Source organism: Pseudorca crassidens, chromosome 10, assembly GCF_039906515.1.
Source record: "Pseudorca crassidens isolate mPseCra1 chromosome 10, mPseCra1.hap1, whole genome shotgun sequence".
NCBI classification, from domain to species: Eukaryota; Metazoa; Chordata; class Mammalia; order Artiodactyla; family Delphinidae; genus Pseudorca; species Pseudorca crassidens.
The window spans coordinates 70,442,483-70,469,729 of NC_090305.1; the positions used below are offsets into that span (position 1 = coordinate 70,442,483).

The 27,247-nt window shown below is 44.8% G+C and overlaps 1 protein-coding gene and 1 long non-coding RNA gene across 11 annotated transcripts in view; one reads left to right on the forward strand and one right to left on the reverse strand.

Annotated features, from left to right (window-relative positions):
• Positions 1 to 16,847, reverse strand: part of DCAF1 (DDB1 and CUL4 associated factor 1) — a 93,293-nt gene extending 76,446 nt beyond the window's left edge. For 3 of the 9 annotated variants that reach the window (XM_067754587.1, XM_067754586.1, XM_067754584.1), the window contains exons 1-3: positions 16,645 to 16,845; positions 7,363 to 7,480; positions 665 to 741 (exon numbers count right to left, since the gene is read on the reverse strand). In XM_067754587.1, the coding sequence (XP_067610688.1) occupies positions 665 to 741; positions 7,363 to 7,472 (187 nt within the window). In that variant the 5' untranslated portion in view covers positions 7,473 to 7,480; positions 16,645 to 16,845. Of the gene's footprint in view, positions 1 to 664; positions 742 to 1,567; positions 1,808 to 7,362; positions 7,481 to 13,242; positions 13,295 to 16,644 lie in introns of those variants that run through there. The other 6 variants (XM_067754592.1, XM_067754588.1, XM_067754583.1 and 3 more) reach the window with 5 other exon arrangements.
• A 219-nt stretch (positions 16,848 to 17,066) lies between these two features.
• LOC137232492 (uncharacterized) lies at positions 17,067 to 25,426 on the forward strand. Of its 2 annotated transcripts, none has more exons than XR_010947036.1 (4): positions 17,067 to 17,314; positions 17,410 to 17,525; positions 19,606 to 19,719; positions 21,035 to 25,426. It is a non-coding gene; the product is annotated as an uncharacterized lncRNA (long non-coding RNA). The 2 variants fall into 2 exon arrangements; XR_010947037.1 differs by having other exon boundaries at positions 21,321 to 25,425.
• Positions 25,427 to 27,247: the final 1,821 nt, after the last annotated feature.

The following is a 27,247-nucleotide window of genomic DNA, read 5'->3' on the forward strand; positions in this document are numbered from 1 at the left end:
CATCAAGAAATCCATTCATTCATTATTCAAGGTTCCAAGCATCAATTTCATAACTAAAAGCAAGGCACTGAATGCATTCTCAACCACATCTCCCCGTTAATAAAAGGATAATTATTGTTGTTAGAAAAATGAAGGCACAGAGGATAACATCTTTTGGTTTAAAAGTCAGAAACACAGAACATTTTTCTCTTTTTAAATCTTTGTAATCATATCAACTGAGTCAATAAGGTATATCTATATAATTTAGTTCCTTTAAGTTAGCTTCTAGTAATAGAAATCTTCCATTTAATAGGTAAATATTAAAAGTATTTCCATTTTGCCAGGAATTTATTTTTCCTCTCTGCCCCCACCTTGAGCAATATTTTAACAAATAAATTCTATTTCAATTGAAAAATATTCCTTATATTAAGCAGTTTTCTTTTTTTTTTTGCGGTACACGGGCCTCTCACTGTTGTGGCCTCTCCCGTTGCGGAACACAGGCTACGGAGGACGCGCAGGCTCAGCGGCCATGGCTCACAGGCCCAGTCGCTCCACGGCATGTGGGATCTTCCCGGACCGGGGCACGAACCCGTGTCCCCTGCATCGGCAGGTGGACTCTCAACCACTGTGCCACCAGGGAAGCCCTAAGCAGTTTAGAGCCAGGCTTAAGAGAACACAGTCTCACCAGGATGTCGATCATCAAATGGGTCTGGATCCCCCTTACGATATTCTTCAGTTTCTTTTTCAATCAATTCAGACATCCTAGCACAAAGAGAAGACAGGGTCAATTCTAGACAAGCATACAAAAAAAAATGTATCACTACCTACAATAGTCAAACAATCAAGGTACAAAATAAAAGCAAAAAATTAGAAAAAGGGTATTTTCCTAACAAACATAAAGACCTAAACAACTATCTCATAAAAGTTTCCACTCCCAAATCCATTCTTCTCTCCAACTCTCCTGTCTCAAATAATAGCACTATCCCCTCAGAAGCCAAAAACAAGGAGTCATCATTAAAACTGTCCTTTTCTCCCCATCCCCCACAGCAATAATTCCTATAAGCTCTACCTACAAAATATCTCCTGACTTCAATCATTTCCTTAAATTTTGACCACTCCTACCCTTGTCCAGACCACCTTTATCAACTTCTGGACTACCTGCAATAGACTTTTCCCTGGTCTCCTTGTTTCTTGCTTCCATGCTTGACCTGACACAATACACCTCCAACTTTCAATGACTTACCCTCAACTTAAATTAAACCCAAGCACTGCAAGGTTTACAGTAACCTGGCTTTTGTCTGCATCTATGACCACTTCTTGTACTCCTCCACCCCTCCTTTATTAAGCTACGGTCACATGGCCTTCCCTGCTCTTCAGAGTCCAAACTCGTAACTGCTCCAGGACCTTTCTAGGTGCTGTTACCTCAGCCTGTAACATTCTTCCACCCACCCAGGATCCCACCCCTGCCCTAAGCAACCACTCACCTACTTTTTCTCACTAAAGATTAGTTTTGCCTGTTCTACAATTTCATATAAATGAAATCACATATACTCTTTTTTTTTTAATTTTATTTTATTTATTTATTTACTTTTGGCTGCGTTGGGTCTTCGTTGCTGCGTGCGGGCTTTCTCTAGTTGCAGCGAGCGGGGGCTACTCTTCGTTGTGGTGCGTGGGCTTCTCTTGCTGCGGAGCACGGGCTCTAGGCATGCAGGCTTCAGTAGTTGTGGCTCGTGGGCTCTAGAGCGCAGGCTCAGTAGTTGTGGCGCACGGGCTTAGTTGCTCCACGGCATGTGGGATCTTCCCGGAACAGGGATGGAACCCGTGTCCCCTGCATTGGCAAGCGGATTCTTAACCACTGCACGACCAGGGAAGCTCCACATATACTCTTTTTATGTTTGACTTCTTTCACTCAGCACGTTGAGTCATCCATGTTGTTGCACGTTATCAACTGTTCTTTTTTATTCACACTTTTTTTTTGAAATAAGAAAAATCACTTTCTGAGTACCCTAAGGACTGACATTTTAACCTATTATAATGACAATCAAATAAAAGGCTTTCATGCTCTCCAGTATCTAGGATGCTCTATCCTAACTCAAATTTTCCTGCATGCTTTATTTCCACAAAACCATACTTCTAGTCTTAAGGGTTAAGCTCCCTGCAAAAATTCTTGCCCACTCTGGTATATTTTTCCCCATCAAGCCTCAAAAGTATTTCTACCTTTTCTACCTTTCCCCCTAAACTCTGAAAACTCTCTTTGCCACAAAGGATGATCACATAAAATGTATTTTAAATTACATATTATAAGATCTACTAGTATCTTCAGTGGAAACTAAGCAATATAGCACAGCAGAAGTTAAAAACATGGATTCTGGAGCCAGATGGCCAGTGTTCAAATCATATCTCTTCCCCTGTTTGTGACTTCGGTCAAGTTATTTAACCTCTCTGCGCCTAATCTGTAAAATGAGGGTAACAGTCCCTATCTTACAGAGTTTCCCTGAAGTAAAAGTTAATATATGTAGTCTGCTTAAAACAGAACTTAAGTCAGAGCTATTTAGGTGGTGTTCCTATGGAAACTGGGAATCAATAACAAATAGAAAACGAATTAATCTAAGGTAGATATTGATGCAATGGGGCAGGAGGGAGCCTTCTGGAGGTAGTACTCAAGTTCTATAATTTGATCTAGGTGATGATTTTGTAAGTAAACAATCCATCCCTCAGTATCCACAGAGAATTGGTTCCAGGACCTCCCAGGGATACTAAAATCCTCTAATGCTCAAGTCCTTTGTATAAAATGGCATAGTACAGTTGGCCCTCCACATCCACAGAGTCAAGCAACCGTGGGTGGACTATAAATTATATCTCAATAATATAAAAAAAAAAAACACAAAACCTGGGTTAAGCTCATACAGCTTGGCGCAATGCCAGTCCTTTTTCACAGAATTAAGTCGAAGTCTTGATTATAATAAATAAAACAACATAAAAAATAAAAAGTCAATCAAGTTATAGAGTTGTACATTTTTCTTAGGAAAATAGCCAAAAGATCATTTTAAAAAATAGTCAGTAAAGGAGCATGTAGGCCTGAAATTCATTTGCTTTTCATGCAATACACCCAAACTGAAGCCAGTTTGCAGGGTGAGAGGGATGACAGATGTGAAGATACTTTAGGAAATAGCCAGTGAACTAACAGACCCACAATTTGAAGGATGGTAAGAGTTTTGCCCCTATCTAAAATAAGCTATACTCTGAATTCATCCTACTGTCTCTTAAAGTCCCAGTCTAACCTTAAAGACCTTTTTAAGATCTTGCTCCATATAACTTTATCTTCCATTCCTACCTTATATTCACCCTCCACTCTGGCGGGGCCCATTTCCTCACTGCCACAAAAACATGCCCCAGTTCATTCTCCCCTAGATACATTTTTCAGTCACATTTGAACTTTTCCTAGAAAACCTTGTCTCTGCTTTCAATCAAGGTATATTCTACCAACTTTCAAGTCCCTGTTCCAAGGAACCTTTACCTCATCCTACACTGGAAAGCCCACTGGAATTGGAGTTAAAACCCAGTATTTTAACCTTAGCTTTCTACTGCCTGGCTATAGTCTTTTGGGTTTTTTTGTTTTGTTTTTTTGTTTGTTTTGGCCACGCTGGGTCTTTGTTGCTGCACGCAGGCTTTCTCTAGCTGCGGCAAGCAGGGGGGTACTCTTTGTTGTGGTGCACGGGCTTCTCGTTGCAGTGGCTTCTCTCTTGTTGTGGAGCACGGGCTCTAGGTACACGGGCTTCAGTAGTTGCAGCACACGGGCCCTAGAGCGCAGGCTCAGTAGTTGTGGTGCATGGGTTTAGTTGCTCCGCAGCATGTGGGATCTTCCCAGACCTGGGATCAAACCCGTGGTCCCTGCATTGCAGGCGGATTCTTAACTACTGCACCACCAGGGAAGTCCTATAGTCTTTTGCAAGCAGCTCAGAGGATGGCGGCTATCTTTTAACAATGTAGCTCTCACACTTTTAGTGACAAATGAAGAAGCTGAGGTTCAGAAGTGTCTCCTACAGTTCTGACACACAAAAGGTCCTCAAACATTTGTTGAATGAATAGAAGAAATGGACTCATTCAAATTCTTTCCATTCTCCTAACCCCTAGAATATTTACAAACCACACTGCCAATCTAGCACTTCATTATATGCTATTTTGTACTACTATGCATTTTTTGGAGCCATTAGTTGCCTCCCAGATGGTTATCTCCTTGAAGATAGGGTCCCTCCATTTAGGCTTTGCACTGCTGAATACCATAGCATAATGACAAAGTTCAGGGTCAAATATGATAATTAATATGAAATAATCCTGAAAATAAAGTTTTTTGGTTTTGGGGTTTTTTTTGGCCTCACCACGCAGCTTGCAGGATCTTAGTTCCCTGCCCAGGGATTGAACACGGGCCCCGGGAGTGGAAGCACCGAGTCCTAACCACTGGACCGCCAGGGAATTCCCGAAAATAAAGTATTAAAAAATACCTTATATTTTATATCTTTTGAGCAATTAAATGAATCTACCACTAACACTATCATCCCCATTCATGACTCTCTCCTCCTTTCAAAGGTACATCAATCAATAATCCACACACGTTAAATGCACAATACTTAAGATTCTTTAATTCACTGTGGCTGCACTTCAAGTAGCTTGTGATTAATAGTTCTTAATGTCCAATGCCTCTACAAATGAAAATCCACTCTCCACCAGTCAGCAATAATCCTTTCCCTAAAAAAAAACTGTACTTTCACATGTTCCCCATCTATCAAGAGCAATTAAGAACAAAGCATTTATCCCTGTTTAAACTGTCATAAGATCATAGTTCTCTTTATCCCTAGAGAATAGATCATTGCATAAACAAAGTTTTTTTTCTCTGCTATGATATTACAGATTAGATGTTAAAGAGCCCCATGTTCCAGAGGCTTCCTGCTCAGAAAAACCATGGGCATCCCAACCCAGCCTTTTTTTTTTCACTTTCTCTTCTTCCTTAACACATTCATTCAATAAAATTATGTCCCACACAGTTTACTATGTACCAAGCATTGGGCAAGTCAGTGTCTGAGGCAACACAAGGAGACACCAATAAAAATGAGTAGTACCTGACTTCAAAAAAGACTTACAATTTAGTGAGGAGACACATGTAAAAAGATAATTATAATACAAGTGGTAATTAAAATGGGGGAAAGATTTTTTTTAATTGAAGTATAGCTGATTTACAATGTTGTGTTAATTACTGCTGTACAGCAAAGTGATTAAGTTATACATATATATACATATACATACATTCTTTTTTCAAATATTCCTTTCCATTATGGCTTATCATAGGATATTAAATATAATTCTCTGTGCTATACAGTAGGACCTGGTTGTTTATCCATTCTATATATAAAAGCTTACATCTGCTAATCCCAACCTCTCACTCCATCCCTCCCCCAACCCCCTTGGCAACCTCTATGTCCATGATTCCATTTCTGTTTCATAGATAGGTTCATTTGTGTCATATTTCAGATTTCACATATAAGTGATATCATATGATATTTACAGACATGATTTTTTTTTTTTTCGGTATGTGGGCCTCTCACTGTTGTGGCCTCTCCTGTTGCGGAGCACAGGCTCCGGACGCACAGGCTCAGCAGCCATGGCTCACGGGCCCAGCCACTCTGCGGCATGTGGGAACCTCCCCGACCGGGTCACGAACCTGTGTCCCCTGCATCGGCAGGCGGACTCTCAACCACTGCGCCACCAGGGACGCCCCAAGACATGATTCTTGAACTGCTTCCTGAAAGGACTAGAGCTTGCCAGGCAGATATACCAAGGAAAGGCATTTCAGGCCAAAGAAACAGCAAGTGTAAAGGCACACAGACACTGGAAAATATGGTTCTATTCCTCTCTGAAGAACAACACTATGAGGCAGAAAAAGGAAGTACAGACTAAATCATAAATGGCCTCATAGGCCACTCTAAATTACATTTCATTCTGAAGGAAAAGGGTGCCAGGGAAGAATTATGAGCTGAGGTATGATATATTAGAAGAGGGTAAACTGCAGACAGAGGAATAATGCACACTGCCTAATGAGCCAGTCAAGACACGATCAATACCTAATAAAGGAAGTGCGAATGGGGAAGAAGAGGAAGCAGAAACCCTCAGGGCTTGGTGACTAAGTTGTGCTAGTAAAGGAATACACTAGGGAGAATGGTTTTCAGTTTTTAGTTTATAACTATTTACACCAAGGCAGGGAGCACAAAAGCACAAACTGTGAATGAAGAGGGAGGTAGGATGAAGATGATAAGCTCTATTTTGAACACAGTATGTTTCAGGTGTCTGTGGTATAACCAGGTAAACATGTATACACCAATCAGCTGAGAAATGGGTCTGAAATTTTTAAAAAGAGGAGTCTGCAGTGAAAATAGAAATTTGAAAGTTAACATGAGAATAATTTTTTAAATCATGGACAGAGATGAAACTATCTAGGTAGAATACTTAGGGTGAAGAGAGAAGAGAACCACAAACAAAACCTTGGTGCTAAAACATTGGCAGGAGAAGAACCTTGGAAAGAGAATGACAACAAAAGGGCCTGAGAGGAAAGGGAAGAAATTTTTACAAGGTTCAAGAAGTAGAGAGATAAAAGACTAGTTCCGACAGGGAAAAAAAATGGATTGAGAATTCATGAAGTGAGCCTTCCTTCCTTCCTTCTGTCTTTCTGTCTCTCTCTCTTTCCCTCCCTCTCTCCCTTCCTTCCTTCCTTCCTCTCTCTCACTTTGCTTCATCTGGGTAGCCAGAAATTATTTTGCTCTGAGAAGTGAGAATAAACTAGAGAAAGTGAAAAGAGAAGAAAGAGAAGTACTGAAGGCCCATTCTATTCTCCTGAGAAACTATTTAATGGCCTACATTATGTCAATGCTTACGCAGGGTCTGAATGAGTGTTGTAAGGTCAGACCCAATGACCCCATTGATTTTCTGGCAGAGTATCTTTTCCAAGAACAATCCTGAAATGCAGTGAAACTTTAAAGATCTCGTGTCATATACTTTCACAGAGCTGGAGATGAGTTTAACATTGTAATTTGGAAAATTGCTTCAAAAATGCTTTTCTAGTTTTGGGGAAATTTTTTTCTTCCTGCAAACAAATATTTTATTAAGTAGAACCATTAAAAAAACTTCTATGGAAAAAAAACCAAAAAGAATTCACAAAGTGAAAATGTTCTATAACATTCTCCAATTTTTCCTTTTTTTTTTTTTGGCCACGCTGTGTGGCTTGCAGGATCTTAGTTCCCCAACCAGGAATTGAACCTGGGCCCACGGCAGTGGACTGCCAGGGAATTCCCAATTTTTCCTTTTTTTAAAAAAGAAAAACTTAATTGTTCATACCTGGTAAGGATAGGTACCATGTCCTGCCCACTGCCATGTTCCTTTTCCCACTGCTCCAGCAGGGTAGTGAGCTCAGCTTTGGAGTCCACATGTACCGCTACTGTAGTCATGACTTGGCCTAAGGAAGCAAAAAAAAAAAAAGAAAAACACACACACACAAATGAACACAGGCAAATAAACTTGACATACTTCCTATGAAAAGAAAAGTGAGGAGGGAGGAAAAAAGGGATGCACAAGCAAGGGAAATAACTAAAAGCATGGGAAATTTAACCATTGGACCCTGTAGATAATTTTATTTGTGGTACAGTGGGAAACCCAGGATTGGGAGCCTGGATACTCATCAAGTCATGACAAGTCTTTTCTTCTCTCTCAACCTCAGTTTGCTAGACTGTCAAATGAGACAGGGTACTGGATCAAAATCATGATTCTTAACCTTTCTAGGATCAGGAATTCCTGAGAATCAGACAAAACCTATGGTTCCTTTCTCCCCTCAGAAACACACATACAGGTATCCCTGCTTTTCAGAGAAGTTCGCTTTATGCCATTTCGTTTTTATGAAAGAACTACATTAGTATCTGGTTTCGTTAATGCAAAGAAATCTGAAGAGGACTTCTGCTTTTACGAAAAAAGGCGAAAAGCAAAAACAGCGTTGTTTGCTTTGCAGCGCCATTATAAATGCAGTGTGCACCCCAAGCAGTGAGAGTGGCCCCGCCAAGCTCCTTCCATGGGAACTACACTCAACAGCAAGCTGCTACAGCTTTGAATTGTGCCTGTGAGCATCTGTGCTTTATCTCAATTTCTGTACATCCGTTGAGCAAGATGTGCCCTAAGGTAATTGCCTCTTCAAGTCATTTCAGTTTACGAAAGGTTTCACAGGAACACTCTACAATCTGTACCCATACACCACATGTATAATAATCCCAAGTCTAGATCTCTGAGGTACAAAGCTTTGAGGCTTTTTTTTTTTAAATACAGAATACAGCAAAAACTACTCCCAGAAATATTTTGCTCTTGTAAGTCTTCAGGGAAAGTTCTATGACAGATAAGCAACACATTCCTGTTGATTCTTAACAACAGATCAAGAACTGAAGTGGATATCATTACCAACATGAAAGCTGAGAAAGAATATTATAAACCCATTTGTCCTTCAGCCTTCCTAATCTGTCTCACAGCTAGCTGATCTTCTGGAAGGATAAGAGGCTGGAGAAAGGCATAAAAAGTTGCTGGGTTGAGTGATCAGCCCAGGGGTACAAAAGGACAGGGACGTGAGACAGGCTCTGAAGGAGCCGCATGTGACATCCACACGGGGAAGAGAGGTTTATAAGGAACTCCAAAAGGAATAAATGAGACCCAAACGTTTAGATGGTTTACAGATCAACTTCTTTGCCAAAGCAGTCTTAGGATCAAAATGTCAAATCCTGCCATGCAAAATGTGTATTTTCACAGAAATAGCAACTGTTCTGTAAAAAGTTTCAGTCCACAAAGGCATTACTAGCTCATCTAGGATTATTGTTCACTCTTCTACCATAAGACCAAAAGATATATATTTACCACCAACTCTCAAAATTTTAAACGTTTATGTTTTAATCAAGTTGATGCAATTCTAATAGAAGAGTGATTCATGTCACCTGAGCTACCCCTTACTCCAAAGGATATTTCCAAAAAAGAAAAGAAAAAAAAGTTAAAATGCTTTTCTACAAAGAATCCACATTTTCAGTCTTTCTAGCCAAAGATATACTACAGATGTGACCAACTAATATGGATTTCTGACCTTAACTTGAAAGACCTAGGCTGTATTTCTGACTGCAATCTACTAACTATATATGCATTTTTTAAAATAAATTTAATACGAATAATTATAGATTTGTAAAAAAAAAAAAAAAGTTGCAAAGATAGTAGGGAGAATTCCCATATACCCCTAACTCAGTTCAGGTTTCCCTAATGTTATCTTATTTTATAGTGATATGGTGTCAAAATTAAGAAACCAAAAACTGGTACATTATCTTAACTAAACTCCAGACTTGATTCAGATTTCACCAGTTTTTCCATTCATGTCCTTTTTCTGTTCCAATATCTCATCCAGGATACTACATGACATTTAGTTGTCATGTCTCCCTAGTGTCCTCTGGTCTCTGACAGTTTTTGAGTCTTTCCTCATTTTTATGACCTTGCCAATCTGGAGGAGTATTAGCCAGGGGGTAGAGAGGGGCAATAATTTAACCAATTTTTTTCAACAGTAAAATTTTATGCTAAGGTAAGAGACCTAGAGACTGGGCAAAGTAGTTATATGTGGTAACAACAAAATTAATCTCTTAAGACACATCCTAAAAGTGCAGGAAAGAGATGGCTTTACTGGTGCATTCTACCAAACATTTAAAGAAGAATTAAGATCAATCCTCAAATTCTTCCAAAAATTGAAGAGGAGGGACACTTCCTAATTTTTTACATAAAGCCAGCATTGCCCTGACACCAAATACAGATTAAAACATCACAAGAAAACTATAGACCAACATCTTTTATGAAAATAGATGCAAAACTCCTTAACAAAATACTAGAAAGATGAATGCAGCAGCATATTAAGAGGATTAGATATCATGACCAAGTGGGATTTAACCCAGGAATACAAGGGTGGTTTGACTTATGAAAATCAATTAAAGTGGGCTTCCCTGGTGGCGCAGTGGTTGGGAGTCTGCCTGCCGATGCAGGGGACACCAGTTCGTGCCCCGGTCCGAGAGGATCCCACATGCTGCGGAGCGGCTAGGCCCATGAGCCACGGCCGCTGAGCCTGCACGTCCGGAGCCTGTGCTCCACAATGGGAGAGGCCACAACAGTGAGAGGCCCGCATACCGCAAAAAAAAAAAAAAAAAAAACCCAACAGCTAACATTATACACAATAGTGAAAGACCGAAAGCTTTCCCCCTAAAATCAGAAATAAGACAAAGATGCCTGCTTTCACCACTTAAACACTGTACTGGAGTTCTAGCCAGAGCAATTGGACAAGAAAAATAAAAGCCATCCAAGTTGGAAAGGAAGAAGTAAAATTATCTTTATTCACAGATGACATGACCCTATATATAGTAAATCCTAAAGAATCTATAAATAAAAACTATAGTTAATAAACAAGTTAGCAAAGTTACAGGATATAAGATTAACACACAAAAATTAGTTGTATTGCTATGTACGAGCAATAAACAATCCAATATGAAATTAAGAAAACAATTTCACTTAAAATAGCACTAAAAAGAACAAAATGCTAAGGAATCAATTTAAGCCAAAAAGGCACAAGACTTCCACAAGGAAAACTACAAAACATTGCTAGAATAACTTAGAGAAGACCTAAATAAATGGAAAGACAGCCTGTGTTCATGGATTAGAAGACTTAATATTGTTAAGAAGGCAATACTCTCCAAAGTGGTCAACCGTCAGTACAATCCCTACCAAAATCCCAATGACCTTTCTTGCATTAGTGCAAACATCAATCCTAAATTTATATGTAATTGCAAGGGATCCTGAATAACCAAAGCAATCTTGAAAAAGAAGAAAGTTAGAGAATTCACACTTCCGACTTCAAAACTACAAAGTTTGATCATCAAAATAGTATGGTACTGTCATAAGGAAAGACATACATACCAATGCAATAGAATTGAGAGTCCAGAAATAAAATCTCACATTTATGGTCAATTGATATTCAACAAGTAGGCCAAAACCAGTCAACAGGGAAAGAATTTGTTGAAACACCATTAGACCATTACTAGAAAGACCAATGTTCTTTCAACAAATTGTGCTGAGACAACTGGATATCCACATACAAAGGAATGAAGTCGGACCCTTGCCTCACACCATGTACAAAAACTACCTCAAAATGAATCAAAGACTTAAATATAAGAGCTTAAACTATAAAACTCTTAGAGGTAAATCTTCATGACTTTGAAATTGGCAAGGGATTTTCATCTGACATCAAAAGTATAAGCAACAAGGGAATAGATAAATTGGACCTCAACATTTAAAACTTTTGTGCGTCAAAGTACATTATCAAGAAAGTGAAAAGACAACCCACAGAATGGAAGAAAATCTTTGCAAATCATATATCTGATAAGGATCTAGTATCCATAATATATAAAGAACTCCTACAACTCAACAATGACAAAAAAAACCTGATTCAAAAATGGGCAAAGGACTTGAACAGATATTTCTCCAAAGAAGATATACAAATGGCCAACAAGTACATGAAAAGATGTTCAACATCATTAGCCATTAGGGAAATGAAAAACAAAACCACAATGAGATACCAATCATACAACTAGGATGACCAAATGCAAAAAATTAGAAAATAAGCACTGGCAAGGGTGTGGAGAAACTAGAATGTACACTTCTGATAGGAATGTAAAATGGTATAGCAGCTACAGAAAACAGTTTGGTGGCTCCTCAAAAAGTTTAAAAAAAAAAGTTAAACACAGAATTACCATATGACCCAGCAGTTCCACTCCAAGTTACATACCCCAAAAAATTGAAAACAGATATTCAAACACTTGTACACAAATGTTCAAAGCATATTCACAAGAGCCAAAAGGTGGAAACAACCCCAAATGTTCACCAACAGATAAATGGATAAACAAAATGTGGTTATATTCATACAATGCAGTATTATTCAGCCGTAGAAAGGAATGAAGTACTGAGTCATGTTACAGCTGTGGATGAACCTTTAAAACAATACACTAGGCAAAAAATGTCAGACACAAAAGGTCACATAGTCTATGATTTTATTTATATGAAACATTCAGAATAGGTAAATCCATATACAGAAAGCTACCTAGTGGTTGCCAGGGACTTGGGGGAGGGGGAAATAGGGAGTGACTACTTAATGAATGTAGGGTTTCCTTTTGGGGTAATGAAAATGTCTTGGAACTAAGGTAATGGTTGCACAACATTGTTAATCTACTAAATGCAACTGAATTGTGCACTTTAAAATGGTTAATTGTTAATTTATGGTATGTCAATTTTACCAAAAATTTTTTTTTAAATGGGGGAAAAAAGGTCCAGGAGGGAATGCCTCTTGGATAACTTAAGCAATCAGCCTAGTAGGGCTTATAAAGGCAAAGTTTAAAAGAAATACTACCTCTAACAAAGGTCAACTCAAGGGCATTAAAATAGTAAAATTTTAGGGCTTCCCTGATGGCGCAGTGGTTGAGAGTCCACCTGCCGATGCAGGGGACACGGGTTCGTGCCCCGGTCCGGGAAGATCCCACATGCCGCGGAGCGGCTAGGCCCGTGAGCCATGGCCACTGGGCCTGCGCGACCAGAGCCTGTGCTCCGCAACGGGAGAGGCCACAACAGTGAGAGGCCCGCGTACCAAAAAAAAAATAAATAAAATTTTAGAGTTCAATTTAGAAACACACATGTACTTCTGGTATCATTTTCAAAATTTCCAATTAACTATGCCTAAAAATAATTATAACTTTGGGAATATTCACTTGCCCAGGGAAAATATAAATTTAAAATAAGCTAAAATAATAGTATCAATGATAATTCATTTTACTCTCAATGAAAGATTAACAAAATGCAAAACGTGCAGTAATCTTGTTATAGACAAGACAGTGAAGGTACATTACTCAATTCACCATATTCCAAAGTGAGTTCTTTAGGTGGTATGCAGAATTTATGGCCTGTCTAATAGTGATACAATAGTTACCAATTACTGAATATCTGTATGAGATAGACATTTGGTTTAAGTAATTTATTTACATTATTCTGAATTTTCACAACCACCCTGCCCTTATTTTACAGATGAGGAAAAGGGCTCAGAGAAGTCCCCAAGACCACTCAATTGGTACTTGGTAGAAAAGGGGTTCAAGCATTCAAATTCCAACTCTGTCAACATACCTGTGAGATCTTGGTCAAGTTATTTAACTTCTCCAAATCTCAATTTCCTTATCTGTAAAATGGAAATAGTTGTTGCGAGGGTTAAATGATAACACTGTCCATACAATGGCATAATATAAAGCCCTACAAAAAATATGTAGAGGGAATTCCCCGATGGTCCAGTGGTTAGGACTTGGCGCTCTCACTGCTGGGGCCCCGGGTTTGATCCCTGGTAGGGGAGCTAAGATCCCGCAAGCCACGCACTGCGGTCAAAAAAAGTCTTTATCCTGAAAGATGCCTGCCAAAGTATTTAGGGGTGCTGTGTCTGCAACTTATTTTCAAATGGTTCCACAAAATAAATATATACCACATCTACCTACTAAGAGAAAGCATGGCAAAATATTAATAACAAGTGTTGAATCTAGATGGATAAGTATTCATTTTCCATTCAATTTCATTTTACACGCAGAATTTATGGTCTAATAGTGATACAATAGTTACCAATTACTGAATATCTGTATGAGATAGACACCTGGTTAAGTAATATACTTACATTATTCTGAATTTTCATCACCTGGGCTTCCCTGGTGGCACAGTGGTTAAGAATCCGCCTGCCAATGCAGGGGACCCAGGTTCAAGCCCTGGTCCGGGAAGATTCCACATGCCGCGGAGCAACTAAGCCCATGCACTACAACTACTAAGCCCGAGTGCCACAACTACTGAACCCCGTGCACCTAGAGCCCATGCTCCGCAACAAGAGAAGCCACTGCAATGAGAAGCCCACGCACCGCAACAAAGAGTAGCGCCCCCTTGCTGCAACTAGAGAAAGCCCACGCGCAGCAACAAAGACCCAACCCAGCCAAAACTAAATAAAGTAGGAGAAAACTAAAAAGAATTTCCTTTCCTAATTTGGACCAACTCTCAGTACACTGTCAAGTGAGAAAAGCAAAGAACACTCTTTGCTTTTGCGTGTGTGTGTGTGTGTGTGTCTGTGTGTGTCCCTGGAAGAATATATAAGAAACGGATAATAACTATTACTTCTGTGGCAAGTAACTGATCTTCTGAAGGATAAAGGTAAAAGATTTTTTTCACTATACGTTACTATCCTAGCTCTACCATTTTCCACTATTTTGTTACCTTTTGTAACTTCTGAGTTAATCCATAAAGCCTGTTCTCTTCTAATACACAATACTATATGGCCTATTTGGCAAAAACTATCCCAAAGCCTAAAAAAAAAGTTCACGCGGGGCTTCCCTGGTGGCGCGGTGGTTGAGAGTCCGCCTGCCGATGCAAGGGACACGGGTTCGTGCCCCGGTCCGGGAAGATCCCACATGCCGCGGAGCGGCTGGGCCCGTGAGCTATGGTCGCTGAGCCTGCGCGTCCGGAGCCTGCGCTCCGCAACGGGAGAGGCCACAACAGTGAGAGGCCCGTGTACCGCAAAAAAAAAAAAAAAAAAAAGTTCACGTTAATGATTCCCATAAGGTTAAATTCTGAAACAAATGCCTGTAAGCACTCTTCTTTTAAAAAAAAGAAAGGGGGGCTTCCCTGGTGGCGCAGTGGTTGAGAGTCCGCCTGCCGATGCAGGGGACGCGGGTTCGTGCCCCGGTCCGGGAGGATCCCACATGCCGCGGAGAGGCTGGGCCCGTGAGCCATGGCCGCTGGGCCTGCGCGTCCGGAGCCTGTGCTCCACAGCGGGAGAGGCCACAGCAGTGAGAGGCCCGCGTACCGCAAAAAAAAAAAAAAAAAAAAGAAAAGGGCTTCCCTGGTGGCGCAGTAGTTGAGAGTCCGCCTGCCGATGCAGGGAACACGGGTTCATGCCCCGGTCCGAGAGGATCCCACATGCCGCGGAGCGGCTGGGCCCGTGAGCCATGGCCGCTGGGCCTGCGTGTCCGGAAGCCTGTGCTCCGCAGCGGGAGAGGCCCCAGCAGTGAGAGGCCCGCGTACCGCAAAAAAAAAAAAAAAAAAAAGAAAGAAAGAAAGAAAAAAACCCAAGTTTGGAGCTTCAAGTAAAATTTACCTAATAATTAGTATAACATATTAGATCATGTATAACAATACTCTATTACTGTCCATGACCATGACAGAAACAACATTGGTAACAAACCAACTTCAATCACTTCAAACCAACACGTGGTTCATTCCACCAGATTCCTCCTCAATAAAGTTTAACTACTGTACAGCAGATAACATAGTAAAACACTGTGCTCAGCAACTACTCAAGAAACGTTGATCATAAAAGGATTTCCTTCATAGTTCCCAAATTCTGTATCTATTATTTCCTTTACATCCAAAAATATATCACCACTCGAAAATGGATAAGTGTAATATACAAAACCCAAATCTTGACAGCGTCAAGAAGAATAGCAAGTCGATTCCTAAAAAGTCTAATTATGCAAGCTTACAAAAACCTTAAAAGTAAACTGAGACAAGATTACAGGACAACACTGCCAATGAACCCCTCACTCTGTACATTAACAAAGCGTTTAGAACAGGAAGATGCTGTTAATAATTAAAACTTGTAGACTAATTAAAAGGCTTCATTGAAAAGACAGTAAGGAAAAACTGAGGCCAACGTGACATAGTCAAGGACGAGTCATCTGGGACTCAAAAAGACCAAAACTACTTCTTCAGCACAAGCAAAAGCCAAGCGCTAACAGTGCAATAAGAGGAAGTGAGACGCAAACCGTCTAGGAAGAGGGAGTTAAGCAAATGCCTGACATCCAGTTAAAAACGACTGTAACCCCCGGAAATAGGATCCCGGGAAGCTTGGCGGGCACTCCAAGGTTTGGCTCTAAGCTGCAGGACCCGGACACCTCTCCTTCCACCCCTCCCCTCCATCATGGGGGCGGGGGGGGTGTGTGTGGGAGGAGTGCCCAGAGAGCCCGTCCCCCATCGCCGGACGAAGAGCCGGGTGGGTGCAAGGGGAGGTGGCACGCGGCCGAGGGAGGAGAGAGCCGGCCCAGGTGACTGGAGCTAGAGGCGGAGACACAGTATGGGAAGGGGGCCGCCATACGACATGGAAGATGGAGCCACCCACCCCCACCCCCCGGCCCGTACGTAACGAAGACTGGGAGGACTGAGAGATAAAAGGTGATGAGAGGAATGAAAGGCGCCCCTCCCCAAGACAGGGGTGGGCACACCCTTGCCCCCCAATCCGGGCGGAAGAGTTACTCTTGGAAAGCTTCTTTTGCGGACTATAGGAAGAACGTGGAGGCCCCGCCCCTGAGCCAAGAATCTGGAGGATGAAAAGTACTGTCAGGCCCCGGACCAAGCCTCCCGGGAGGCCCGGCCCGCCCCCTCCCAGCCAGCGGCCCAGGCAGGTGCCGCCCCTCCCCCAGCCCGGCGCCCACTCTCCCGCCCGACCATGCACCCTGTCTCCTCGCGCCCCTGCCACAGAGCCGTCTCCCTCCCTTCCCCACTCACCTTCCCGGGCGGCTCCGCCGCTCCCCGCTGACCCCGCCAGCCGCCACAGCTCACACACGCCGCTTCAGGTCCCGCACTCTCTCCCCCTCACTCACACACAACGCGACCGCGACTCCGGAGCGGCCCACATATTATGCGTCACTCGTTCGCTACGTACGCTGCGCGCGCGCGCACATCACCCGACTTGGCGCGAGGCTTGCTGGCAGGAGGCGGGAGGAGAACGCTAGGGCGAGCGGAGGAATATCTACGAGCGCCGAAGTCGCGTGGAAAATGAAGTTCCGCCTCTAGGGGCGGAGCCCACCAAGTCTTGATTGGCGCGTGAGCAGTTTTGCCCCGCGCGTTGACTTCTGGGGTTTGTAGTTTTTAGTGTAAACGAGAACTGCTACGTACTCATTGGCTGCTCAGGAAGGCGGAAGCGAAAAGCGAGAGACGCGATTCTGCCAGCCCAAAGCTAGAACGGCTGGATACCTTCCCAGTACTTTATTCGGCCCTGTGTGACAGGGAAGAGCCGTTGATTTATTCTCCCATTGGCCCCGTTATACCTAGAACCTACCAGGATCTAAGAAAATATTTCCCGAAGTGTATGAGAAATCACATCAGTCATTAAGCAGAAGGCTCTGGTCTTCCTGTTCAAGACCTAGCCTGTAGGATCAATAAATATTTATCCTAGGTATTACATGTGAGGCAGAGAAAAGGAAAAAATTAAAAAGACATAGATTAAGGCAGAGCTGACCTCAGAGGTAATCTAATTCCTTTATTTTGCAGCTGGGAAAAGTGAGACCCGGAGAGAGTGACTTGACTCACATCACACAACCAATTAGCAGCAGAACCAGAACGACTCCTGACTCTGACTTGGGGATCCCTTTTTGGAGACGTGAAAGGTAAACTCCACAACTGAGCAGAATCTCTCCCTGACAAGATCCTATCGAGCCTTTATCTCTGGGAGTCCTGAGCAAGTTTCTGTGCATTTTTACGGAGTCCTCACAGTCAGCACTTTCACATGGGGAACATGGGACACAGCAAACCGTCTGCCATGCTCAGGTTCCATAGCTAGATTAAGAAGTTAGCCAGAGCCTGGGTGCTGGGTCTCTTGATTCTGTTCCCCACCGGACCCCATTCCCCGCTTTCCAGAAAAGAGACTTCCCTCCTCTTAAGTATATAACTTGAAACAGGTGATACTCTGGCACAAAATTCTAGAATGTAGGGTGGCAGTGTGGCAGATGTGCCACCTCTCTGCAACGCTTTCACCTGCCACAACACATAGCTCTCTTCTCTGTGCTTCTGGGACTTTGCCTATAATGGCCACTACCATTACCTCTGACTTTATATAGCTCTGAGCCAAGTGTTTTAACCACACTTTTTCATATAACCCTCACTACCACCCCACAGGGTAGGCACAGTTTGCCGCCTACACAGATGAGAAATCTGAGCCCAGATTGGTGGCCCAAGGAATGGGGCCCAGGTTCATGGGTCCACAGGGCTGGACTGATAGATAACTTTCCTACATCGGTGCTACAGCAATCCTTCACCTGACTTTCCTGCCATGCCTCCCTGGGTCATGAACCCAAAATGCATGAGAATGGAGCACTCAAGCCTTAGATAGCCTCCCTTTTTCCATGATCTAGCCAGTGTGGTGGTGACTTCCCCACTGACTGAGGTCCTGAAATGCAGATCCCTTGCGGGAACCCAGGTTCCAGCTTGCCTCCCCCGGCACAGCCTCAGCCTGCCACCAGATGGCACTGCTCCCCTTCAGAAAATCAGCCTGGGGCCCTGGGTAAATGATGGGAATAAGGGGCATGCCAGAGGGCCTTTGGAGAAGCCAGGGCCCAGGAGGCTAGGGAAGCAGAACAGGAGCTATATAAGACCTGTCTAGCAACTGCTTCCTCCATAATCTCTGTTCTATAATGCCTGTGCCCCCCATACCTCTGCCAAAAGCCCCCCCACATACCTGCAGCCGCAGACCTGCAGGCACTTCCAGACTCCCGCTCTGGGAAGGGGAAAAGACTGCACTCAGATTTTCTGGGCTGCAGACACATTTCAAGCACACTCACTGTCACATTTCGTAGGCCAAGGTAACGTGTGCCAGAGACACAAGCATGCACTCCCATGCACTGGCACCAGTCCTCACAGCGAACACTTTCACATCTAAGTACGTGCAAGTACAAAGCTACAGATAAATCAGGCCCCCACACCCATCTTGACCTGGCACATCACACCTGAATCATTGGATAAAGAGATTCCTTGGCCTCTTTAGAAGAACATTTCTGGACTCTGTCTCCCTCTGCTCTGCGTGTGCCCATCTCCCCTTATGGTATGCCTCAAAAAGCAGCAGCCACCATCCAAAAGGGCAAGAAGTCATGCTTGCAGGGCTGCCCAGTGGCAAAGGGAGAGCAAGAGCAGCCCAGCCCTGGTCCCAGCACGAAGGGCTACAGACTTAGGTATGCTCCAACCTGCCCTCATCCCCACACATGCCCATGCACTGGGGTAGGAAAATCAATAGCACCACGTCCTCTGAGCTTCAGGATGCTCCTCCTCTTTCCCCTATCCTCTGTCTCCCCCATCTCCCCCTCTTCCCTTTTCCACCACCCTTTCTTTCCCTTCACTTACTTCCAGGTTCACCGGACCCAGGTGCTCCCATTAGCCCTTCGCCACCCTGGTGCCACCACAACTCCTGTGCCTCCTCCTATCCCACATCTATTCCCACTCTGTTTGCTGAGCAAGACTGCTACTGCAAGTGTCCGGGAGTCACAGGAGCCACCGAGGAGAGGCTCGGGGCTTCCAGGCTCTGGGGACCCCAACCTGGACAAAAAAGGGAATTCAATCATTCACTTGGTGCCCTCCCCCTTCCTGGGAGCCCCTACAGCCTCCTAGAAAGATGGAACACTACCCCTGTTGCCCAAGAGGTGTGCAAAGCAACCACCCCGTATGACTGCATCCACATCCACCATTCTCATTTCACAGAGTGAGAAACTGAGGCTCTACCTCGTCCAGTGGCCACAGATGCTGCAGTCTCCAGAAGTCAGTACCCTCTCCTGCTCCCACAGGCACAAGTTCATAGAGGGGCCTAAGACTCAGGTGAGAAATGAAGCAGCGACCCCCCAGCCCCGCCCCAATTCCCACGTACCAGGATCCCAGCCAGAGTGAGGAGCCCCCAGAAGAGCCCCATGCAATACTGAGGACATACTTATATATTTTAAATTATTCTTTATCTGAAATTAAAATTGAACCGGACATTCTATATATTATCTAGCAGCCCCACCTCAGAACCACTGCTCAGCCACAGACCCCAAGGACTCCCCTTGATGGCCCCCATGGCCTCACTTAAATCACCTGCAAAATAGTTAGAAGTAAATCAGAACAGCTGCCTCCCAATGGGTCTCATTAAAGATTAGACGGGCCAAGCAGTCAAGTTTGCCTTATCCGAAAGCTGATCTGGGTAATATCAGGCTCAAAGTCCTCCCTTCTCCCCGTTCTCTCTTTAACCCTATCACCGATGGTGACAGATAAGAAAATAGTTTCTTTGCCTCTTTATTGGGAAGAGTTTGCAGAAGGAGATAGGTCAGCAGTTGAGTCTAGCTTTGGAGGTGGACAGATCTGCATCCTAACACTAGTGCTCCCGTAGTTGGCCTAATTACTTCACCTCTCGAGCTTCAGTTTCTCCAGCTGGAAAATGGGAATAATACCTCCTTTCTAGAATTGTTATGAGGACTAAGTGGAACCATACCTGTAAAGTGCTTAGCTTGGGGTCTGGCACACAGGAGGTGCTAGCTAAGTGGTGGCTATTTCTATTGTGATTACTCTTGGTCTGTGGCTGACCCTATTGCTGTTCTTCAGGACTACCTCAGCCCTGGCTGATTTCTCTTTGCCCCCGGTACTACTGCCTGCTGGAAGAGCTCAAGCTTTCCTCATCAAAATGAGAAATGAGCTCCTTACCAGAAAAATCCTGGGGCACATTTTCAGACACACTGGGAAGTAGTGGAGTAACCACTCTTAGGGATCACTGTCTACTCTCTGTCCCAGCACAGAACTAAAAACTGAGTGGGTCAGAGGGTGGATTTTTTTTTTTTAACATCTTTATTGGCGTATAATTTCTTTACAATGGTGTGTTAATTTCTGCTTTATAACAAAGTGAATCAGCTATACATATACATATATCCCCATATCAGAGGGTGGATTTAAGAGGATCTGCTCCTAGGCCTCCTCATGCCTGAAAAGGCTGCCGTCAATCAAGGGTGAGGGCAGTCAAGGCCAAGGAGCTCCTTAGATGTGAATTCAGACATGTCACCCTCCCCAAACCAGCCTGTCGACCCTGCCTCCCTGCTGAGATGAAGCCTGCATCTGGAACCCTGCCCAGAGTGCATTCACTGTTTTCCCTGGGGTCCTCTGGCAGGATGGCGATGTCACAATCAAAGTAGAGTCCAGAGAGGATGGCCAGAGATGGTGTCCCCTGGGCCACCCTCACAATGGACCCGCCCAGCACAAACGGCCTGGAGCATGAAAAGGCCCAAATTCTGCCCTCCATCTACTCCCAGGACCTGTCAGATCCCCGAGCCTGGCTGCCAGTTATCATCCTTGCTGACTCCTGGGGCCCTGCTCTTCCCAGAGGCTATGCTCCAGGTAAGAGTTGGAGGTTGGGGAACAGGTACAGAGGAGGTAAGGAACCTCTTTTGCCTCAGGTTTTTAGAATTGTAAATCCTTCCTGGAAGAAACAACAGTGGAGTCAGCATTGGAGAGAGAAGCCCTTGGATTTTGACAATGCCTGTTTGTACGCACAAGACTTTTCTATAGGACTCAGGAATCTCTGGCCTGACCCACCTGAAGGTACTCTGGGGACTGCTGGAGTAGACCCTGAGGAAGACTCAGGTCAGATAAAGCTTCCCACCCTATCAGTTCTTTCACTTTGAAGGGCCTGGAGCAGAATGACTTTGATGGAAGGAAGCTGATCTGACCGTCAATTCAGATGTCAGAGATCCACCACCACCACCTGAAGTAATCACCTACTGCCCCACCCCCAAACCTGGCCACGTTGGACCTGGACCCCAAAGAGATATTGCCAGATATAGCCAGGAGTATCCAGTTAGGCCTGGGAGCCGAAGTTATCAAGGGGAGGTGTTTCTAGGTGCAGAGGGTGTCCTGGGCTCTTACTATGAGGCAGTTCCTCTTCATTCCCTCAGAGGTAGGGGTGTCTCTCCATGAAAAGTCACATGATGTTCCTGGGGGGAGCCCCTCTGCCCAGCTCCTGCTTCACCAGGCCCAAACTTGTCACAGGATAGCCTTTTGTGAAGTCACAAAGCTGGCTGCTTCCCACAGGACCAGGGACCGGGACAATCAGGGACTACTGGGCATGACTTGGGGAGATGGAAGGCTTCAGAAGTGGCCTTTGGACTCTGGAGAGGGGTCTTGAAGGGCTTAGGTTGTAGGGGGTGAAGGGATCTGTTGGAGACCTGGGGAAGAAGACAGTTTCTCAGATTCTGGTCATTGCCAGGAGGTGAGAACAGCTGGGGCTTGGGGCTGTGGTCTTTGGCTATGGATTTGTCCCTCAAGACCCAGGGGGAGGGTGGGAAAGGAGGGCCCTGCCCCAAATGAGTACATATAAAGGTCCTTTTCACTGGTGTTCTGGATGTTCCATGGCAAAAAGAGGTTAAGACCTCTGTCTGAGCTAGGGACCAGATCTTCCCCTCAGCGCAATCCATCCATGATCATCTACTTATTGAATATTCCACCTGCTTCTTGGGCCAGCACATGCGGCCAAATTCTGTTGCATTAATAAGCAGCCCTGATGGCCTTGGGACACCTTCACCTGTTGGACTGCTCAGAGGAAGAAGGGATAAAAGACTATCAAGGAGAAGAAATGCTAGTCCCCAGCGTTCACTCTCTCCGGAGTGTTGAGATTCTCACCACCAAAGGAGCAAACCCAGGGGAGAAAACAGGAGGGAGGAGAAAGCTTCACTACAGAAAGTGTGGAAAGTCATCCACTGTTGTCAAAGGTCACAGCTGGTATGTGGAGGATGAGGAGAGCCACTTGACGGGAGCCCTGTTCTAAAAACCAATGAACAAAACTGTTTTCCGTGAAGTTGAGGATTCCTGTGCCTAGCCCTGTACCTGAATCCCTTGGACGGAGGAGGATGCAGCACACAGTGGAGATGACAGGTCGTGTCCTCAAGGGCCCATAGTCTAGGGACTGAGTGAGCGTGCCCAGCTTCCTCCCTTAAAGAGAAGGCTAATGTCCCAGGAATGTGGCCCAAAGTCCCAGGAAATGGTGGGGCAGCCTAGAATCCAGGGACCCCACCTCCCAGGCCAAGGCCTTACATTTCCCTGAAGGTAAGAACAGACTAGAATCTTGAGGGCTTTTGACAATTGACCAAGGCAGCTTCACACTGCCCTTCAGGGTCTGCAGGTCTGGGTCTTGGGGTCACTCATTCTTTTGAGAGTGACTCTTCCTCACGTGGCTCCTCTCTTGGCCATTTTTGTTGCTGCATTCAAGAAGGCCTCCAGAGAGAACCTCCTGCTGTCTGCTCCATAAAGCCAGTGGTTATGCTGTGGGGATAGACCTGGCCTGAGGGGTAAGTGACTAGAGGGTGACTCTGGGTAAGTTTCCCCATCCATCCCTCATAAGTTTACTAGATCCATGGTTTTCAATTTTTGATAGCATTATTTTAGCACAGAATCTTTTTATTTTAATGCAGTGAAATCTTGTACACCTGTTCATTAAGTAAATAAGAGAGCCATGTTGGTAGTTGCAGGACATGGTGTGTCAGAGTCCCTACCAATTCTGAAGAACCCCCTATAGTTCCAATAAACTCAGTTTGAAAACCACATGCCACATGGCTTCCAGACACTTCCAGGTTTGACCTGCCATGAATTTGTGGCTTCAAAGCCCAGGCTTCATGGAGGATGAGAACAGGCCAAGGAATGCCATGTTTAGTGGCCCCCTCAGAGCACTGCCATGAGTACCTTCCCCCACTACCACTTCCAGTTCCTGGTTCTGACTCAGCTTATTTACAACTGCCAATGCATCCCCAAGCCCACCTCTCACCTGATCTTCTGCTGCCAACTTTGCTTCTCTCTTGCGGGCTCTAAAATCAGCATCTAAGCTTCTGTGGCCCGAAGCCCACATAGGAGTCCTAAGTCAGGAGCACATCAGGCACCTTTCTGTAGCTGAGTTCAGTAGGCAGAAAACAGGAGACTCCCTTCCTTCAGGTAGCATTCAGCTTTGCTTGACTCTCTTCTGAGACCCTTGTAGCTTCCAGAATTGTCCTTGTCCTTTTTTTTAATACGGAACATTTTTGGTTTTGTGAGGCTGATAGCCTCACCTAGGAGCCAGAAAAGGCCCAGGGCAGCCTAGGTGGGGGACAAACCCTGTCCTCCCCAGTTCTTTTCCCCTAAGATGCAGAGCAGAGAGGACCCAGGCAAGGTGGGCTCTCCACACCACAAGCCAGGGCAGGCCTGGATTCCAGGGGCTTTTGTTCCGGAGAATCTCTGAGAAGCATCATGGCCTTGGCTACTTTCAGGAGGACAATGAATTCAGGAGAGCAGAGTAATGATGCTGTAGAGCTTGTTACAGAGAAAGGCAGCTACATTGCAGCTGAGAACAGAGGCTGCTCTGCCTTTATGGCAGGGGAGGCATGACAAAGAGCAGACACTCCCCACCGCCAGGTGAGCCGTGGTGAGGGAATGAACAAGGATCCTCAGTAAGCCGACAGGCTAATGTGAGGTTCCCAGGCTTGGCTGCACATTTGAATCACCTGTGGTGCTCTTCTGACAGGTGAGGCGCAGCCATCTTTGTTTTCCGAAGCTCCCCAGGTGATTAATTTACAGCCAAGGCAGAGAACCAGTGGCCTAGGAGGAGAGATTAGCATTAAACAGGATGTGCGCATAATGGTCTTCACCATGAGGTGGGGCCTAGAGGCTTGAAATCCTGGAGGCCAAGTAAGCTGGGCCCTGCTGTCACTGGAAGCCATGGGACCCCCTCTTACCCACCTACCTACACAACCACCCACCCGCCACACACAAACTAGAGCATCTATTTTGGGGAAAACAGGACAGAAGTCTCAGGGATCCAGCTCCAGGGAAGGAGAGTGTGCACTCTGGTTTAGAATCTTGACCCTGCCCCTCTCTAGCTGTGTGGCCCTGACAGCCCTTCTGAGTCTCAATCCTCATCTGTAAAATGAGGCAATATTGCCTGTTTTGAGGGTGGTTGCAAGGAAGCACCCGGCTCACAGGAAGAGCTCCAGAGATGGGGCTGTTAGCAGCAGTAGCAGCCCAAACTCAATCTGTCAGCACAGGCAGGGCCCTAGTGATCACCTGTCCAATCCCTTGGTTTTTTACACAAAGACCTCAAAGTCCAGAGGGGAGAAATTTTCGCAGGCCATGCAGCCAGCCAGAACCATAATCTCCCTCCACCCAGGCAGCTTTGCATCATAGTGCCCTTCCTGTGTGTGGCTTTAGCTCCCCTCATCCAGCAAAACCCTGAAAATGAGTACTGGGGCTTCTGAAGAAGCAAGCAAAGATTTTAAAATACCTCTAGAATGTCATTTGACATGCCTGGTTGATCCTCTTAGGGCAGAGGGTGTGCTCAGCCTATCTGGCTACTTGGCCCTAATGTGCTGTTTGTCTCCAGTCCCTTTTGACGTTCTTGGTACTTTGGTACCAACTGTGTGGCCCCCTGGGTATATAAGGACGCCACCCTGCCCCTGGAGCCTGGGCCTGGGGTTAGGAAGGGCAGAGAGGGCAGGGAAGAGGCATGGTTGGTTTTCAATATAAGCCTTTTTTGTACTCTGACTTTGAAGCCAAAGCATTACACTGAGCATGTACTACTTTGATAAAAAATAAAATTGGTATTGAAAAGTAAAACTCTGCATGTCATTATACATTTCTCAAAACCTGTAGAATGTACAAGCACCAAGAGTGAACCCTAACGTAAACTGTGGACTTTGGGTGACAATGATGTGTCAACGTAGGTTCATTGATTGAGAAAAAACGTACCTCTGTGTTGGGGGATGCTGATGGCAGGGAGGCTGTGCATGTGTCGGGAAAGGGGGTTTTAGGGAACTCTACTTTCTGCTCAATTTTGCTATGAACCTAAAACAGCTCTAAAAAGAGTCTATTTATAAACAAACATAAATAAATAAAAGTAAGACTGACAAATGCAGAGAATAGTACCCTCCTCGTGGTGTTTGCAAGGATTACATGATCTAATGGACATAAAGGGCTTAGCCTGACCCCGGTGATTGCTCAATATGTGTTGGCTTTCGTGTTTTATTCTAAAGCCATCTCCGTCCCGTGGTTCCCTCTCAGGTGCCACTCATGGGAGGAAGATGGGAGAAACAGGCCCTTCCCATCCTTTATCTCAGGATGCTGAGGCACCAAAGCCTTTGTCACTAGCTCAATCACATGGTTTAACTGGTGATGCAACAGCCAGGCCTCTGGGGACAGTTTCTAACCTCTGTTGGGGCTGAAGTTTACACTCAGTCCAGACTCCTGACAGGTACTGAGCACCTACTTTGTGCAAGGTCCTATGCTCAGCCCTTTGAAGCTTTCCCTCATCAGTCCTATGAGGTAGGCATCATGCTCCATTTTGACAGATAAGTAAACTATGGCTCAGAGAAGTTGACTAGTGCAAGGCTGCTCAGCTCTAAGGACAAAGAGAACAGAGCTGTTTTCTCATCCATTAGGAAAGGAGACACAGGAGGTGAGCATTCAGCCAACACACCAGGGACTTCTTGGCCTGTGGCACTCAACCGTGCCCTTCAGCAGCCTCACGAAGATGCCACCTTGGAGAACAACATGTTCTTCCCAGAGGGGCTGGAGCAGCCCAGTGGCCTCCACCAGGTGTTGGGACACCTGCCCTGAGGAGGGATGAGGAAGCATGCCAGTTCCCCCTCTTAGAGGGCCTGGGGTTGGAGGTGCTGGAGCAGAAAGCCTGATTCCCCCTGGCCTACCACATCCTTTTTAGGCAGCTCATGCCTCCCTTTGTGAAGCCCTTGCCTGCTGCCTCCTCCAGGTGAAGGGCAGATGAGGAGGAGGAACTCTCCTGGAGGTCCAGACCTTCAGTGTGGTAGCTGGGCACAATCTGGGAAGGCCTCCTGCAGGTGGTATGAGAAATAGGCTGCAAAGGAGGTTAAGAGAAACAGATGAAGGGAACCACAGGAAGAACCCAAACTCTGATTTCCCTCGGCCTCCTTAGAACTGCAGATGCATCTCTCTCTCCTGCTGCTCACTCGTTTGCTCATTCCTTCATTTATTCATTGAGCATCATGTGCTGGGCAGGAAACAGGGTCCTGCCTCATGTTCATAGGCTCTTAGGAGAGACAGCCACACAAAAAGCCTTACAATGTGACAAAGGCTACAATGAACATGTTCTGGGACCCCCAAAGGCTGCTTAAGAGGTTAGAGAATCCAGGACAGTTGACATGTAGCTCTTGAAAGTCCAGACTTATGTTTCTTAACTCCCAAATATGCTTACAAAGCAAATGAATGCTTTTTATAGGAAAAAGATGTTACTTTGATCTTAAACAATATTGAGTTCCCCAGTGTTGTGTTTGTAAGCCCCACATCCAACTATGGAACATTTTTTTCTGGATCCTAGTGGATCTTAGCTCTT